The sequence below is a fragment of the Malaya genurostris genome, chromosome 2 (assembly GCF_030247185.1).
Source record: "Malaya genurostris strain Urasoe2022 chromosome 2, Malgen_1.1, whole genome shotgun sequence".
Classification (NCBI taxonomy): domain Eukaryota; kingdom Metazoa; phylum Arthropoda; class Insecta; order Diptera; family Culicidae; genus Malaya; species Malaya genurostris.
The window spans coordinates 76529687-76549470 of NC_080571.1; the positions used below are offsets into that span (position 1 = coordinate 76529687).

Below are 19784 nucleotides of genomic sequence, written 5' to 3' on the forward strand. Positions count from 1 at the left end.
AGCATTGCAAAAGCTACTAATGCATCCAGTCACTGTTTGGAATGGATTATGGGCCTGTGGATGGGCCATCTAAAGCGAAGCCGCGTCCAACATCTGCAAGAAATCATCTTCAAACCATAAATTATATTGATTGTTCAATCCATTCCAATAAAGATTTTAACAATTTTCAAAAATGTTTGTTTTTTGTTTGCCTCGGTTCAATTTGCAATTTTTTCACTCGCCACCCTGTAATTCCGGTCAGATTCATATGAAATTAATAAAATTTCTAGGGAGCAAGAGTGGCTTTCATTTGAGCCTAAGTTTGTTAAAATAGATTAAGCCATCTCGGAGAAAAGTGAGTGCTTTGATTGTTGTGTGTATACACACAAGCACACGCACAGTCAGACATTTACTCAGTTCGTCGAGCTGAATCGAATGGTATATGACACTCGACCCTTCAGGCCTCGGTTGAAAAATTTGGGTTTCAGAGTGATCTTTATGAGAAAGATAGAAATTATGATTTGAGATTTTCAAAACACTTAAACCTATAGTTCCGGACCCAGAAGTCAGATGCGGATAAAATTCAATAGTCGCCTATGGCTGGAAGACCTTTAATTTTAGCCCAAAATTTTTGAAAATCGGTTTGGGCGTCTGTGACAAAATAAAGTGGGTTATGTTTCTTAGTTTTTAACCATCATTTCCGGAACTCAGAACTGGGAGCTGGGTATAACCGAAATCAATTCGTTTGACCAGCAGCTTACAGAATTGAGATAGTCAATCAGAATTGGTCATCAACTGACCAGATCTTCTAAACTGAAGAATTATATGGTTAGTATTTGCTAGATTTTTTAGTGTTAAGTGTAGATACGTACTTTAGACATTTAATACTTATCACCCTATACCTCGGGAGCTGGATGTCGTATCCGGTTAAAATATCGAAAAGATTCTTTAGGATTTGTAAGACCATTCATTTGAACCCAAACTTGTAAAAATTGTTAGACCTTTGAGAAAATCGAGTGCATGCTTTAGATTACTCCGTGTTACTCCGGAACGAGAAGTCGGAAGTTTGTGAAAATCGGTTAAGCTGTCTCTGAGAAAATTGAGGATGCTGGGGTCCAAAGGATCTATTATATTTCTCCGGACAGGACATGCCGTGTGAAATCTGACAGCCAAAAGATATAATCAAGAGAAGATCCACTGGGTTTCTGCTTCCATGTCGTAAAAGGCCACAATTGCAGGAGTTTCTATTTTTCTACTTTTAGTTACCGGAATACTTGTTTTCCTTCTCATATAGAAATGCTGTGCAACCAGTGTGAAAACCGACTTTTAAATCGAGTGCCTCATACCGTTCGACTCCGTTCGTCGAGTACGCAAGTACAGACGTGTGTGTTTGTACGTGTGTGACTCACTTTTCTCCGAGATGGCTGAACCGATTTTCACAAACTTAAGCTCTGACTTCCGCTTCCGGAATTACAGGGTGATGAGTGAAAAAACTGCAAATTCAAAAGTTTGCCTACATAGCATTTAAAGATAATCTATTTTTTTTTTCAAAAATAGTGAATTATTTCCTCTAGTTTATAGGTCTTGTAAGTTGAGGACCACATAAACTCACATCGGATATACCGGTTCCCGGAATCCCGTGCCGGACATACCAGAAATAGTGGTTTTCTCAAACTTAGATTCAAATGAAAGGTCTTACGGTCATAACAAAATGTTAGATTTTGATCCGAATCTGGATTACTGTACCGAAATTGAAGGGTGATGAGTGTTTGAAATTTCAAACCATCATATTGTGCAACGATGCAAAAAAGGAAACAACTTGGGCTCAAAACTTCCAGCTATAGGAGTATTAGTTGCTGACCATACGAATCGACTTCGGATATATTTGGTTCCTCGAAATTGTTGCCTAAAACTCCACAACAGAACGCACTCACTTTGCTCTGCGACGGCTCAACCGATTTTCACCAACAAAAGGCCCAAAAAGAAGGTTTTGGGACTACCCGGCGAAAGACCATAATTATGTTAAAACCGGGTCTAAATAAACTTTATGAAAAAAAGGTTTTGGGACTACAGGGAGAAGTGTGTTTGAAATTTCAAACCGTCACTGCGAAAAACTGTAAAAAACCTTTTAATTTTGGTTCGAAAATATTTACTTCACTTAGTTCAACAAAGTGCTTTTATTTCTTCTATATTTCTATTCCTTTGAGCTTTTAAGAATAGTCTAATCTGGAAGAAGTATTTTGCTTGTTTCGTGTTATTTCTCGTTCTTAAAAACTATAGGTTGTGTTGAGCTCAATTCATACGCTTTCCTCATCGCTTGTTCTTGTGTGGAGATTCGTTAACGAAGCTTTCATTGAAAGTGTTTCATTTAGTTGTTTGAAGTTTTTTTTATTTCACACCCTCCCATGACTAACATCAGATTTGAATTTAGTTTTTTTAATGCTGAGCCGTTCTAAGCCGTCTAGATGGCCAAATTTATCCGCGTCCTTTGTCTCTTTTTCGAGTATGGCGACTCGGCAGCAATCAAATTGTTCCACTAGAACAATATGCGTTTTTTTATTGATCTAATACACATGTTTTCTTACTGGATATGCTGTTTTAATGCTTTGTTTAGTGTTTTTATGACAAATATAATTTCAAATAAGCTAACTATTGTCTTATTTTATTATTACCATAGCACCTCAGTTTAGGTCTAATTTCCTTCAACTAAAATAACTGCATATTTCTCTCTCGGTAATCGGCTGCCCAAAGATTACGGAACAAAAAGTATAAGTTTAAAAACAAAATCTTTTGTTAGAAATTCACCAATGCATTTCTAATATTCCGAAACAGACACCTATTATATATAGAGTGTCATTTTTATTTTCTCATTGTTGTTTTGTTCTTATTAAATAATTGTCCTTGATATCGTGGGACTCGATTGGGTTCAAATCGATTGACTACCGTCCTAAGAATTTGATCTGTACCTGACCAGATTATGAAAATCGCGTGAAGATTTGCAAATAATTAGATCGTATTATTTACCAAGAAAAATACTGATTATTTCCTTCCTGTGACATATGCGGTTCAGTGGATTCCTCGGACACTAGTAGGAACAAGTGTTGAACTAATATTCCTTTCTACAGTCACTTGGAAAAAATCTTCGTACTAATCTGAGTAACTATTGTTAAGACATCGAACAACTCTGATCAACCGTTATAGCATAATAAAAGAAAGCAAAATCATATTACCATCACTAGCAGCAGTGATGCCAGATTTATTAAGGAATGAGTTATTGTTCTGACCTTGTTTTCCTTTAACAACTTTTTCTACAAATGTCGGATTGTTTTGCGGTCTTCAAAGGTTTTCCTTCTCGATAAATTTCCTACGAAAGCTACACATGCACTGATTTTCAGAGTTTATAGGTTGATCTCCAGCCGATTTTTACCTTTTTCATAAATATAAAAAATAGGTATAGACTTTAGAAAAATTTTCCTAGGCCCGGAGGGCTGAGTGTCGTATACCAATCGATTCAGCTCGACGAACTGAGCAAATGTCCGTGTGTGTGTGTGTGTGTGTGTGTGTGTGTGTGTGTGTGTGTGTGTGTGTGTGTGTGTGTGTGTGTGTGTGTGTGTGTGTGTGTGTGTGCGTGTGTGTGCGTGTGTGTGTATGTGTGTGTGTCTGTGTGTGTGTCTGTGTGTGTTGTCAACTAAGAGGTCGAGATCTCACAGCTGGCTAAACCGATTTGGATCAAACTAGTCGAAAATGAAAGGTCTCCCCGTCACCCTGAACGCTATTGAATGGTTTTGAGATCGGATGTTTACTTTTTGAATTATACGAAGTTTTATGTCAAAATTTTCAGTTTTTTGACAGTATCTGTCACAATTGACCTTGAAAACAGAATATGTTTTCAGATTTAGATTCCGCACGGTAATACCTATCCAACAAGCCATAGATTGTTGAAATCCGTCCATTTTTAACGGAGATATCGATATTTTTGTGTAAGCGAGTTTTTCCCCTATTCCAGCAGTAGATGTTTTGAGCGCTGTCTGGCAAAGAAATGCTTGGGAGCAACATAAAACACGATTTTTTATACTGTTACATACATTTGTTTCTAAGTACCCAAAAGACTGTGTACAGCATGATATTTTGCCTCAGACCGATTTTAGCACGGTTCGTTTTTGGCAACAAAATCGTTCGAATATGACATAACATATGTAAACTAGATGATGGCAGCATTTTTGAGTTGATAGCATTTCCATAATTATATTGATTTAAACTACTTACAGCAATAAATGCTGCAAGAACATAACACCTGTATACCATTCGAATCAGTTCGTCGAGATCAGCAAATGCGTGTGTGACAAATAATTTCACTCAATTTATTTCGGAGATGACTCAATCGTTTTCTACAAACTCAGATTCATATGAAAAGTCGTATACTCCCAAACAAGGTTCCTGAATTATGTTTGGTTCCGACCTCTGGTTCCGGAACTACAGGATGATATGTGAAACGAAATTAAAACTGTGTAACTCATTTTTCTCGTAGATGGCTGAACCGATTTAAGATTAAAGTGAAATCTAAGAATCATCTAAGATTCAAATGAAAAGTTTTAAGGTTCTATAAAACATCTTGTTTTTCAGTCAGATCCAACCTCCGGTTTCGGAGATACAGGGTGATTAGTATAAAAATATCTATTTCACATAAATTAATCAGGTTCATCGGGTTAGCACATTTGGATGGTCGATAACCGAATAAACTTATTTCATTTTTGGTTGTATTCAGTTTTCGTTTCGGAAATCACTCAAAAATTTATTTCGCACTACGATTCCTCAAAGACGTCTACATTGATTTTCAAACATTTTGAAACAAATGTAAACTATACAGCTTCTCAGGTGAATTTGTCTGACTTCGGCTACACCGGATTGCGAATCCCGGTTCCAGTATCGAATCGTTTCTCAAAGCTCAATCGTTTTCTCAAAAAAGCCAAATCGAATTTCAGAAACAAAAGTTCAAATTAAAATAAATCCAATTTTATCCAATTCTGACTTCCGATTCTGGAATTGTAGGATGATGAGTTTTCAGAATTCAAACCGATATAGAATATGACAATCCCGAAAAGCTTTGAAGTTGGGCTCAAAACGATTGCAATTGATTCGTTATATTTACTTTTTGGCCATACGAATCGGTTTGGGTTATGCTGGTTCCTGAATACCGGCTCTGGAAGTACCTTAAATTACCCTAAACTCTAAAGTGGAAATTACTTCGACATATCATAGAATGTTTAATCGATTGTTACACTTTTAGATTCAAATTCGATCTGATTTACAGTTTCGACATTACAGAGGTATGAGTGATTAAAATCTCAAATTGCCACTTAAAACGACGGTCATTAGAATAATGTCATGAAAACTGAAACACCGAAGAATATTCACGCAAAAAACACATGCGAGTTGATAAAAAAGGTATCATCTCACTGCTAGGTGGATTAAGCACATTTTTTTTGTAAAAAGTGAATTTCTCCATACTAAATCCCATACAAACTTTGAGCCTCGGGCGCGAAAATATAGTTTCTCCGATCGAGCCAAAATTTTGCATGGTGTTTATGGGACCCAAAAGGAACACGAAAAGTTTGGCGGAGCCTTTTCAACTCTCTCTCTTATACAACCTTGTCCCTCCCTCATGTTCATAAGTCACAAATCGTTTAGAAAGCTACACGACAATTGGTGTTCATGGCAAGGGGTTTTAAAGACCCGCATTACCTGAAGGCTTTGTATTGCTCACTCGTCAGCCCAATTCTCGAAAATTTCGTCGGTAATCTGGTGTCAATCAAATATTGTGGTGGTGCATCAAATATTGTGGAACCTTGGAATTGAACGAGTGCAGAAACGCTTTGTTAGAATGGCAAGGCACGTACCCAGAGGGGAGGCCCGAAGGGCCCTGGTCACTCCCGAAATCAGAACAAAAACAAAAAAAAAGTTTGATACGAAGCGAAAACTAAATAAAATGGAGGTTTAAAGGCCTTACATGAAATACATGAACATTGTTACTATGGTTAAAATCAACGGTTCAGGGTTTCAGTTACTTTCCCATTCCCTTTGTTCACCTGATTTGGCCAAGTCATTTCTGAGAAATCGATGTGAGTTTCGTTTTTGAACTTTAGACCAGTACTTCGGGACCTGATACCGAAACCATGCCAGATTAAGTTTGTATGGTCATCAAATAATATGACTTACAAATATAGAAGATGTTTTCCGCTCTCCACGAACCGATGTAAGGGAGTTATCTCGGAGCACTTCTCGAAATCTGTCACAAGTCTTGTGGATTTTTGCACTCTACTTTGCGCATGGCATTACGTAATTTACCGTGGAGAATCCCAGTAACTTGCCACTATATTCGGATAGATGCCAATTGTTATGAATCGACTCGTTACAAAGACTCAACAGGCGGTTGATCAACGGAGAGATTGATGCTCCTGAACTGGTTTATGACATTGTTTTTCGAGTACCGAATTTAGCTACGGGTTCGAGTCCCATCTATGCGGTAACATTTTCGCGGTTTCCATTACATAATTGTATTCGCATATCAATTTTCCAATCTACTTCCCCGTTAGATACTGATCATATTTAAAAATAGCTCAAGACGGCTCTGCGCCTCAACAAGGACTAAAGCACAAATCGTTGAGAGTTGTTTGAGTCTGGAGAGCCTTACCACCGCTTTGTTGAAAGGAACAAGTGATCTACAATCATTTAACGATAGATAATTTTTTGCAATTTGTTTGTACTTTTTTTTAAATGTGTAGCTATCATGTAATTGTTTGTGATTGTTTTAAAAGATAGTGGTTCTTGCGCCTATCTGAGAATGACATAAATATGTTTCAACTCAAATGAGCTTTTTCTCACACTATTAGCCTATTTCAGTGATTCCCAATGTGGTCCCTACAGCCCACTGGTGAGCTCAAGCTCATTTTTAATGGGCAGTAAACTCAAGTCTAGAAACCAGGGCCAAAATTCATGCCCGGAATTCAGATCCCGATTTCCGCTCAGGAATCCAGATCCATATTATGAAACTAGGTCAATAAGTCAGGCGAAGAGTCGAGGTTCAGGACCTTGTTTAAGGTTCCAAAACTCTTTCAGGAGTTCCAGTCCTGAATACAAATCCGGGATTAGGATTCCGGCCCAGGACCAAAGTTGCAAATCCAAGGTGAGAAATATTTTCCAGAATCCAGATCCAGAATCCAGGTTCAAATAACAACTCTGTCAAGAATTTTCGTCGAGAATCTGGATCCAAGTTCAGAATTCTTATCCACAGGTCAAAAGTTTAGGTCCAGTGCCTCGTTCCAGAATCCAGGTCCAAACTAAGAGTTCTGGTCCAGAATTGAAGACCCGAATATAGGTTCAGAGTTCAGATTCTGCACTCAGATCTAAAATTCACATTCATAGGTTAGGTCAAGTCACTTCATTCAGGTCCAGGTTCTGAACCCAAGCAGAAAATACAGGTTCAGGGTCAGAATACAGATTCAAGGTCAGAATCCTTATTCATAATGCAGGTACAGAGTTCAGATCCAGAATCAAAATCCTTAATCAGGCTACAAAATTTGGATCTAGAATCTAAGCCCAGCGTTCTGTTCCTGAATCCAGATTCATATTCGGAATCCAAAATCAGGATCAAGTTCCAGGTACACGATTCTGGCTCATGTCAAATTATCGGAGTAAAAAATCTTGTTTAGAATCCTGAATCCAGGTCCAGAATCCTGCTCCGGATTTAGACTCAAAATATACGTCAAGTCAAGAAACTAGATTCAGATCCAGAATCCGAATCCATGCTCCGAATCCAATCCAAATTTCTGCTTCAGGTTCAGAATTTTCTGTCAAAATTCTGGTTCAAAATCCATGTCCAGATTCAGTATTAAGATCCAGTAAACTCGTCGGGCCCTGGGGTTCAGAATCCTGTCTAAGTTTGGAAACTCTGTCAATAAGCCAGGTTCAAGTTTAGAATTGAGGAATCCTGGACAACTCAGGTCCAGAATCGAGTCCAAATTCACAGTCCAAGGTCAACATAATAATCAAGAATCACGTCCACAGTCTAGGTTCAAAGTTTAGTTTCAGAAATTCTGTCAAAAACTGTGAAAATAGAATTCTGGTCCAGAATCCAACTCCATGCCTATGTTTCGAATTCAGGTTCAGGTTCAGAATCTAGGTTAAGATCTCTGTCAGGAGTTCAGGTTCACAATCCGGATCCAGATCCATGTTCCAAATCCAATTACTGAATTCTGCTTCAAATTCATCCATATCCGGATAAAAAATCTCAGTACAGAATCCAGGTTCAGGTTCAGTATTCTGATCCAAAAACAAATGTTCGATAACCAAGTCTAGTGTTCAGGACCACATTACAGATCTAGATATCCCTTTATTATTATTGAGTGAGAGGACTTGCGAGTTTTCCTAACAATCATAGAACCTAACAAAAATAATACACACAATCATTCACATCTTTATCCCCAAAACTTCATCACGGAAAACTCACGGTCGGTAAACTAAGCTAAGCCAAGCTATCCTAAGCGAAAAATTTGCAACAATGTATGCTTCAATTTTATAAATAATGTAATATTTTTAAACAATAACGTAAAATATTGATTCTCCGGTCGCAGAACTAATTACAAATAAACATTATTTGAAAACGGTTCGGATTCTGAATTCATTCCGGTCATGCAACAGTTATGTACACTAATGAATCGGCTGTGAAGTCCAAGGTCAAGTTCGGAGGCGGAATGCGGCTCCCTGCTTTGTATTGCAATGATACTTATCTCTTAAATTGATTTGACACGAATGGGAAAATATTTCACTCCTTGCTTGCCACCAATGAGGTTTCCATATTCACACATACTACATCAAAGTGTCTTTATTATTTATGACTATCTAAGTACAATGCATCGAATGTAACCTGAGTAATGATTGACTTGGCGTAGTGGAGCACCCACTCCGATGATAATAGGTAAAATTACCTTAACTTAGCACAAGTACTACCATGAAAACAATAATCTTGATTGGAGCATCTAGTAGTTGCCGGGTGGATTGCTTGTAAAGCAGATCAAATTCTCCGCTTCAAAATATTTACTTGTATCGTTTTACTAAACAAAAAGCAAGATATTTACAAAATTTTCAGGAGCATTTTCAATAAAATAATGTCAACTTTGGAAAGCACAAATGGACTCGAACAGTGAGTAATTAGGTTTTAGTTTTCAAAATGTGCGGATCATTACGTAGTCAAATGTTAGGTTTTTTTTAAACTGTTGACTGGATATGTATTCAATACGCGAAGTTTAGCATTTCCTGGATAATTGCTGATTGCATATGCATCATTATTATTCAACTGAGTATGTGTTTGTGTTTTCTACGTGTTATTAATACATTAAGCAGAATGAAATCAAATGAAAGCCGTGCTGGATGCAATATGGATTTCATCACAATTAAATGTAAACTCGAGACTTCGTTACTTCGTTACTGATATAGATAGGAACGGGCACAGTGTGATATACTATGTGAATTTTTTGAACTTCATGCGAACACGCGGCAACAGACATAATCCATAGCCATTGAATCATTCTGGCGAAATAGTTTATTGTTTTGGGCGGTGGGAAGCAAATTGTTCGGGATTCATAACGGGAAACTGCAAATTCCAAAATGATAAGTAATGCCTTTATTGTTAAACTATGGATGCACGAAACAGTTACATGGCGAATTTAAATAATTGGTGAGATTGTGAGTGTAATTAGAGTACAGTGAAGCGAACGCGTGAGCATCTATTTTCCATCGGAACGGTTGCAATTAGCATTTTCTAGGTTGTCGAAAAATGCTGACAGAATTTATCCGGAAAATGTGGTTGAAGCCAAAATGAAATACGTATGCAATGCATTGCTGGTGGGACAATCAGATTTTGTACCAGGAATTCCCAGAACTGATTTGACTGTCATTTGCAGAACGGTTTTACCGGTGCCTGGAGAGCCAAGTTTTATATGCCATTCAAATCAATTGCTAGACATCGAAAAGTCGGAACTAAAAAAACATAGAATATTCTTAAGACCAAATGTTCCAGATTTGTTACATAGCCACAACAGGAAGTGGTTGCGGGTGATTGTAGCTTCTAAACTTTGAGTGCAGATACGGGGACCGCTTGTGTCGGAGTGCGACTCAGGCCTGTTTTGCCGGTTAACTTGATTCTGATGCACGGAGCCTTCAAGGTTCCTTTGTGTCCATTCCAATCCGTAAACTATACTATAGTGGCGTATGGCCACGCAAGCATGTAGATTGCTGCTTGATGCTGGGATCCTTTTAAAGATGTATGAATGTTCAAGGATGTTACAGGGTGTGCATGGTATTGTTAATACCTGCTTTTTCCTTCTCAACTAAATATGGGCGCAATGCAAAAACCACTTCATGCAGAGAATCTCACCTAGCGATTATGAACGGTTTTGTTTCAGTTGAAATCTTGCAGACAAAACAGTAGGCTTAACGTGATTGTTTGTGCATCGGAAAAAATGATTTTTGCCTTTCTCATATAGAAAGGCTATGCAATCATTGTGAAATCCGACCTTTAAACCGAGGCCCGGAAGGCCGAATGTCAAATGCAATGCGACTCAGCATGACGAACTGAACAAATGTCTCATTTGTTTCAGAGACGGCTGAACCGATTTTCAGTTCAAATGACCTCCTGTTTCGGAACTACAGCGCGATAAGTGAAAAATTTTCAATTTCATGAGTAATTTTTCACAAGCGATGTCAAAAAAGGTAAAGCAAAGTCTTAGCATTACCAATTAGCAATTTGGCCTTTCTATTTCAACAGACTTCGCAGCCGATTCTTAGCGTACAGAATCATTTCATGGCTAGTACTACGATCCTACTGACACTAAGAATTCTTCCAGGTCGGGGCTCGAACATACGACAATTGGCTCATATCAGCGCCCTAAGCATTGAACCGCCAACCCGGGCAAAAATAGGTACAAATTCCTGATCGATAAAAACTTCTAGTTTGAAGAACTTGTTAGTTGATAGATATATTTACATAATTCGACTGTACTGGTCCTCCTTTTCCTGTTCCGGAAGCACCGAAAATAGTGAAAAAAAACCTCAAACATGTCTCAAAAGTTACTGTTCAATTTCATCCGGATCCGATTTCCGGTTCCGTAATTACAGTGCGATGAATGTCGTGGCATCAGATTTCGTACACACAATGAAGAAAACGAAAACCAACACCCAAGCTCGGCTTTGAAAAAAAAAAACAACCGAGTCCATCGGCACCGAGCACGCATAAGCACGAGTTTTCAATTAAGGAACCACAACCATTGTGGTGGTACGGAAGTCTAAAAATTCGAATTCTACAAAAATCTCAATCTTAGTAATACAAAAAACCAAGGATGGCTTTTATCGTATCAAAGAACGCGCTCTAGCAACTCTTTACACGATTCAATCAGTTCCATCAAAGAGAGACGGATATCATCGCAACAACAAAAACCAGGCATGGCTCATTTAACATAGAATAGACACCAGTGCGAGAGCGAATTTCGCTCGATGACCTGTCTGAGAATCAAAGGTTAGCTCGTTGCTGTGGGTATTCTCTCTGAAGCAACAAACGGTCGCTTATTCTCGTTGCGGGATCCGATTCTATACAGGCAGTTGATAATAACGATAGAATCATTTTACTATTGTTACCGCTTATTCTAACTATGTGCATATAACCTTTGTATAAATTGTGTTTATGAACATGTATGTGAATGCTCTACACAAGGGTTTTGAAATATTGCAACCTAGTATGAGAATCATCAAGTTGAATCATCGATTCGATTTTCTGCGATAATTGTCAACTTGCGATTCTCTCTTGGTAAATTCCACACAGCACCGATTATTATCAGACTATAATTTTTTTAAGGGCCGTGAACTACTCAGAGTATGAAGTGGAGCGAAGAAATGTAGAAAAATTCTCTCACGGTTCATGCATTGAGAGACACGAGTTCTTGTAGCGTCTTCTACCGGATTGAAAATGTTGTATACAATATAACAGATCAATATCACCAACACTGCAAAGAACTATAAAGAGCGAAACTTTTATTTCATTTGTTTAAGTAAGTTTCGTTCTCCATGTTCCGTGCCAACAGACTATACTTCAATTGCTAGAAAGAAAAGGCGAAACTATTTATTTTCGTTATTTTAAATGGTTTTCGAACTTATTACTTTTGGGAATAGTAAATGAGACGACCAAATTATCCGCAGATTTGTCTTACTCGCGGAAACCAGCCAATTTCAAAAAAAGGAGGCGTAACTTCATAATTCACACAGGGAGCATAGAAGTAAACAAATCGGAAAAGGGCGAAACTCTTTTTATGTTGATTAATTCAATGATATACATTAAAAGTGGCAATAATTGCATACCTTTTAAAAATCAACCAATAGTTTATTGATTTATCAAAAATTGATCTGAAAATATACAATAATTTCTAAATAGGAATTGAAACCAAAGCCGAAACATTCATCGATGTAGGGTAACAGAGGTATTTTGGCCCACTTTAGGATTGATTTTATTTTGGCCCACTTTGTAAAATTATCCACCAAATGTTGCAATATTTTTGAAAAACCCTTCCGCAATAGGTAGTTTAATGTGATTAGCTTCAAATTGATGCAGCATGAGTTACTTAACATCGATTAAATCCATAAAGTTTATAAGGTGGGCCAAAATATATGAAGTGGCCAAAATACCTCTGTTACCCTATTTCTCCATTTGCTGTCTATGCGCGCCAAATTTTTACCGATTGAGTTGAACGAATCGTCGCACAAAGTATAATAGGCAACGCAAAACCGACACATGAAAACCAGGAATATTTTCAGTGATTGAGCTAAGTGGACTTATCACACGTTTTATTGGCTTGTACAAAAGATTCATTTGTAATGGATTTGTGAATATTTCACAATTTGAATATATCCTAAATCGATCTTTAATATTATTGAGATCACAATTACACTAAAACTATGAGCCATTAATATTTATAATTGACTAATACGAAGCGCGGTCGAATTTCATGATCGATAAAAAACTGTTAAAATAAGATATTAGTGGACTAAATAAATACATTTCCCATAGGGAGTGTATCGAAAATAAGCTATCCACACAATTTTCTTTCAAATTATGATAAAAAACGATATTTTATCCAAACTAAAAATTGATCCTTTATTGTACGAGGTTAACTTGAGCATAATGAAAACCGGATGAAATTTAAGTTATTCCTTCACAAATTTTCGAACTTTTGATCAAGTTCCGGACAAGTGTTGCATCGCATTTTTTGGACGCTTGAGCCAATATTTTTTTGAACTCCTGCATGGTTCCAGCTACCTTACCAGTCTTCTTGAAGACCCTCTTCACGATTGCCCAGTAACGTTCGATGGGTCGAAGCTGAGGGCAATTTGGCTGATTGATATTTTTCTCAACGAAATTTATATTCTTTTCCGCAAGCCAATTGAGAGTGGTTTTGGCATAGTGAGCCGACGTTAAATCCAGCCAAAACAGTGGAGGTGGACTATGCTACTTATATAAAGACAGAAATTTCTTCTGGAGACACGAAGATCGATAGATTTCTGCATTTATAGTTCCGGTAGTGTAAAAAATGGTTGACTTCAAACCACAGCAACATATTTCTTGCCATACCAGTACCTTTTGACTGAATTTTTCTACTTGAATGGACCTGTCCGCATCGCTCACATCCTCTCCTACCACGACAGTAAAGTATTGTGGACCTGGAAGGGTTCCTCCTTTACATCATCGTCCATCAAAACGCATACATCCGGACACTGTAAAAGCCGCGAATACAATTTCCGGGTCCTTGTTGCTGCTCGTTCCTTCTGTTCTACATTTCGTTTCGAGATTTTCTGCTTTTTGTAGGTCTTCAGGTGATTTCGCCTCTTGATACGCTGGATCATTCCGACCAGTGCTGTAGTTGCGGTTAGTCACAGTTAGTCAGTGACTAACCAGCTCATGAAATTGCAACTTCTCAGGAACCAAGAAAAAAATATTCGAAAATTTTGTTAATGACTGATTCAATTAAACAAGAAGGGTGCAGAAGCAATAATACCTACTGGGAAAGCAAATCGTCACTTATTTTCAAGCTACAAAAATAACATCTTGTGAGGATAATTTCGAAGGGCGCCTTAAGAATAGTTCCAGGGCTCAGAATCACGAGAGGAAAATGGAAGAGGACGGGCCATATCATAAATATCAGGGCGCAGAATGGAAGTATTTTTAAATACATAAGATAATCCCAGTGAGGGCACAAGTTTTTATTTGTTTTCAAGCTTAATAAATATCATCTTGTAAGGATAATTTGGAAGCGCGCACTAGGAATGATTATAGGGCGCAGAATCACGGTAAGAGAATTGAAAAGGGCGCTCATATAACAAATTTCAGGGCGCAGGATGAAAGTATTTTAAATACACTAAATAATCGTGGTGAGGGCGCAAATTATGACTTATTTTCAAGCTAAAAAATAACATCTTTTAGGAATGATTTGAAAGGCTGCCTTAGAAATAGTTCCAGGGCGCAGAATCACGAGAGGAAAACGGAAAAGGGCGACCCATATAACAGATTTCAGGGCGCAGGATGAAAGTATTTTTGAATACATTAAATTATCGTAGTGAGGGCGCAAATTATTACTTATTTTCAAGCTAAAAAATAACATCTTGTAAGGATAATTTGGAAGGGCGCCTTAGAAATAGTTCCAGGGCGCAGATTCACGAGAGGAAAAGGGCGACCTATATAACAGATTTCAGGGCGCAGAATGAAAGTATTTTTAAATACATTAGTTAATCCAACTGAGAGCGCAACTTATTACGTATTTTCAAGCTTAATAAATAACATCTTGTAAAAATAATTTGGAAGGGCGCCTTAGGAATAGTTCTAGGGCGCAGAATCACGAGAGGAAAATGGAAAAGGGCGGCCCATATGATAGATTTCAGGGCGCAGAATGAAAGTATTTTTGAAAACATTAATTGATCCAACTGAATGCGGAACTTATTACTTATTTTTAAATACATTAATTGATTCAACTGAGGGCGCAACTTCTTATTTATTTTAAAGCTTAATACATAACATCTTGTAAGGATAATTTTGATGGGCGCCCTAGGAATGATTCTAGGGCGCAGAATCACGATAAGAGAGTTGAAAAAGGCGCCAATAAAATAAATTCCAGGGTGCAGGATGAAAGTATTTAAGATACATTAAATAATCCCGGTGAGGGTGCAAGCTTCAATTTGTTTTCAAGCTAAATAAATAACATCTTGTAAGGATAATTTGGAATGGCGCAATAAGAATGATTCTAGGGCGCAGAACCACGGTAAGAGAATTAAAAAGGGCGCCCATATAATCAATTCAAGGGCGCAGAATGGGAGTATTTTAAATACATTAAATAGTCGTAGGTAGGGCGAAAATTATTACTAATTTTCAAGCTTAATACATAACACCTTGTAAGGATAATTTGGAAGGGCGCAATAGAAATGATTCTAGGGAACAGCATCACGGTAAAAGAATTGGAAAGGGCGCTCATATCATCAATTCCAGGGCGCAGGATGAAAGTATTTTAAATACATTGAATGATCGTATTGAGAGCGCAAATTATTACATATTTTCATGCTAAAAAATAACATCTTGTAAGGATAATTAGGAAGAGAGTCTTAGGAAAAATTCCAGGGCACAGAATCACGAGAGAAAAATGGAAATAATAGATTTCAGGGCGCAGAATGAAAGTATTTTCAAATGCATAAAATAATCTCAGTAAGAGCGCAAGATTTTATTTGTTTTCAAGCTTAATAAATAACATCTTGTAAAGATAATTCAGAAGGGCGCACTAGGAATGATTCTAGGGTGCAGAACCACGGCAAGAGAATTGAAAAGGGCGCCCATAAAATTAATTCCACGGCGCAGGATGGAAGTATTTTAAATACATTAAATAATCCCAGTAAGGGCGCAAGTTTTTATTTGTTTTCAAGCTAAATAAATAACATCCTGTAAGGATAATTTGGAAGGGCGCAATAGGAATGGTTCTAGGGCGGAGAATCACGATAAGAGATTTGAAAAGGCGCCCATATAATTAATTGTAAGGAACAGGATGAAAGTATTTTAAATACTTTGAATAATCGTAGTGAGTTTGCGCTAACTTATTTTCATCAAAAAAAAAATCTTGTAAGGATAATTTGGAAGGGCGCCTTAGGAATAGTTCCAGGGCACAGAATCACGAGAGGAAAATGGAAATAATAGATTTCAGGGCGCAGAATGAAAGTATTTTTAAATACATAAAATAATCCTAGTGAGGGCGCAAGATTTTATTTGTTTTCAAGCTTAATTAATAACATTTTGTAAGGAAAATTTGGAAAGGCGCAATAGGAATGATTCTAGGGCGCAGAATAACGGTAAGAGAATTGAAAAGGGCGCCCATATAATTAATTCCAGGGTGCAGGATGAAAGTATTTTAAATACATTAAATAATCAAGATGAAGGCGAAAATTCTTACTTATTTTCAAGCTAAATACATAACATCTTGTAAGAATAATTTGGAAGGGTGCCTTAGGTGTAGTACCAGGGCGCAGAATCACTAGAAAAAAGACGCAGAATCACTTAAAAGGGCGACCCATATAACAGATTTCAGGGCGCAGGTTGAAAGTATCTTTAAATACATTAAATAATCGTAGAGAGGGCGCAAATTCTTACTTATTTTCAAGCTTAATAGATAACATCTTGTAAGGATAATTTGGAAGGGCACCTCAGGAATGATTCCAGGGCGCAGTATCACGATAAGGAAATGAAGGAGTGAAGGATGAAAGTATTTTTAAATACATTAAATAATCCTAGTGAGGGCGCAAGTTTTTATTTGTTTTCACGCTAGATAAATAAGCAAAAACAAATAAAAAAAAGCAAAAAAAATCTTGTGCGCCTAATTTGGAAGGGTGGCTTAGGAATGTTTTAAGGGCACAGAATCACGGTAGGAGAATTGAAAAGGATGCTCTTAAACCTTATTCCAGGGCATATGGAGGAAATCTTTGTAAATACTTTATATAATTCTACTGAGGGCGCATAAGTAAGGAGTGCCTCAGAATTGACAGCAGGGTGCAAAACGAATTTTTTGCCTAATACTACTGGAGCGCAAATTATTTCTTTGTTTGTGAGTTATATAAATAGAATCTCGGGAGGAAGTAATGCTCAAGTCAGCTTTGAGCAGTGCTGCTTTAACAACAATTTTTGTAACAGTTATTATATTCAAACATAAAATATACTAGAATTTATAACTGTTTGTATTCTTCATTAACAGCTTTTAATAGTTTTAAGTTGACTTTATTGAAAAATTGGACAATAATGAAGTTTTGAATAAGAAATGATGAATTTCAATAATTTGGAACGAGATGAATGATAATAAATACTGCCATCTTTTCTTAAAACTCGGCATTGTTCAGTAGAAGGTCGGTATAGTAGAATCAATTACCACGTGAATTCAACTGATGGGGATTTCATTGGTATTTTCCATTTTTTTATATGCTTCTGAGATGAGACTTTATGAAATTTTATCATTTTGATTAAATACCGACTGAATACATAGTGAGGTGTAATATTTCGATGACATGCACAAAAGCATTAAATTCACTTGTGAAGAAGCAAATAATAGCAGACTTCTTAGACATTTTCATCACGAAGAAGACGGAAAACTTATCCTTTTTAATATATAGAAAGCTAACTAATACGGAAAGTATTATACGTTATACTTCTAATCATTCTCATCAACATAAAATGGCAGCTTTTCACCATAACCTTGATAACCTAGCCCATGGGAAAAATGCGGTAAGAAACGAGAAAAAAATACATTCTTGATATTGGAAAGCTCAATTAATATTCGGAGCAATTAATTCAAACAATTTTTGATAAAAAGAAAAACTATTGAAAAAACAATCACTTACTACTTCAACCCAACCATCAGAAAATTTAAAAATAGTTTCAATAGATTTCAGCCATGGTATTACACATCTGCCCAAAACAGAAATAAAAAGTTTTGGTCTGGATTTGGTATTCCGTAAGAATAATACTAGGATCTACATAAGACCATAGAGATACTTTGAAAAAATCCGAATCATATAAACAAAGCGCACTTCAGAGAAATTAGATAAGGTTATCATTCCAAGTCAAAAATAGCTGAACATGCTTAGAAAATTATAAGCTTACAACGAATCACATCAAAATTTTATGTTAAACATCTAACCGATGGAAACTAAAGGTAGCTGAAAGTTTAAGAATTCATTTCCTCCCAGTATTAGTATCTGTGTCTGTTATTATTTCGTGACATTAGTGGGAAATAGTAAGAAAATTTTTAGTATTGTGGAAATAAATGGAATTTATTTTCTTACAAAGCTATCCACTAAGCGCTAAAATAAACATTTTCTGAACTTCACAGTTCGAAAAAATCTTGTGGATTTACATCTTATAAGAATTTGATTGAAATATAAAAAAGTGATCGATAAAGCAAACGAGACTTGAAACCGAGTAATATTAGATCACAAAGCGCACTCCAGTAAATAGACTGAGCCACAGAAACATTTAGTAGCTTGGACAATAAATGGTACATATAAATCCTTACAGCGCAGTTGGTAACGAAGAGCCAAATTACACTCGGAGACTGTATAATTATGTAGGAATGGAATATTGCATCATTTGACAAGTTAAGTAGTTATGAGCTTTATTGTTTGTAGAATTATGTCACCTGTAAGATTTATAATTTTTTCTGTGTTGATGTGATATTCGTATTTATCGGTTACTCAATTTGCTTAGTATTGGTCGCCTTGAAAGTTAAAACATCAAAATCGGGAGCAGATAAATGTTCCTATAATATCGAATAGCATACTGAAATCAAAAAGAGATATGGAATTTCTCTAGTTGATTACAAAACTTATTCTCAGTTTAATTTACTGCCAAATAATGAAAACCAAATTAAAAAGCATAATCAGTTATTGATCTGCTCTGACATTACTGAAAACACCGCGAACAAAGGCTAAAAATAGAAATTGGCAGGCAAAAAAACAAACACATATAATCGGGAATTTACATTTTAGTGATTTTATCGCAACAAGAAAAAAAGTTCTATGGTAGTAAACCGGCTTCGAACCTCGGGTCTCCCGATTTCAAAATATCTATCACTTATTACGCTATAGACCATGATAGCCACTTGAAGACTCTATGATTTTTCTCAATGATATGACAAGCTGTATTAATTCGAAAAGCTGTTTGCTGGTATTTTCTATCAATTTACACTCGTACACAAACGCGTAGTACGAAATTGCATACATTTAGGCAATTTGACTAAAATGGAAAATAATCAAGCGCCAAAATATTGATAATGAACTAGAGTAGACTGGATTATAATATTGTGCCGCGTATACGTTACCTGTACCTAGCATATATTAAATGACATTTTTATAAATAAAGTTGTCTGTAGAAAGATTCTACCGACATGAGCTCCATTTGTCGTTGCCATTAGGGTATGAATAGATACTGTATTTCATGGATAGTGAAACGTGCTTTGCTCATTTTGAAAAACTATGCAATGTATGTATCAGCCATCTTTTAAAACGAGACTGAGTGTCATAGGGTACCTGTACCCTAAATCATCTCAGGTTTACCACTAATTTAAGATTTTAAGTTCATTACTAATGATGATATCTGCTGTCTTTCATTAATACATTGCACTGTGGAAAAAAGGATGAAAAACGAGACTTTACTCAATAATTTCATAGAAATCTTTGAAAATATT

At 36.6% G+C, this 19784-nt stretch overlaps 2 protein-coding genes across 5 annotated transcripts in view; one reads left to right on the plus strand and one right to left on the minus strand.

The window, feature by feature from the left end:
- The window catches only part of LOC131428522 (arrestin homolog), a 365484-nt gene that overhangs the window by 207662 nt on the left and 138038 nt on the right, over positions 1-19784 (minus strand). The window lies entirely within an intron of this gene.
- Positions 8997-19784, plus strand: part of LOC131428523 (cystathionine gamma-lyase-like) — a 38833-nt gene continuing 28045 nt past the window's right edge. The window contains exon 1 of one of the 2 annotated variants that reach the window (XM_058592521.1): positions 8997-9178. In XM_058592521.1, coding sequence (XP_058448504.1) covers positions 9144-9178 — 35 coding nt within the window. In that variant the 5' untranslated portion in view covers positions 8997-9143. Of the gene's footprint in view, positions 9179-9297; positions 9336-19784 lie in introns of those variants that run through there. The other variant, XM_058592522.1, reaches the window with a different exon arrangement.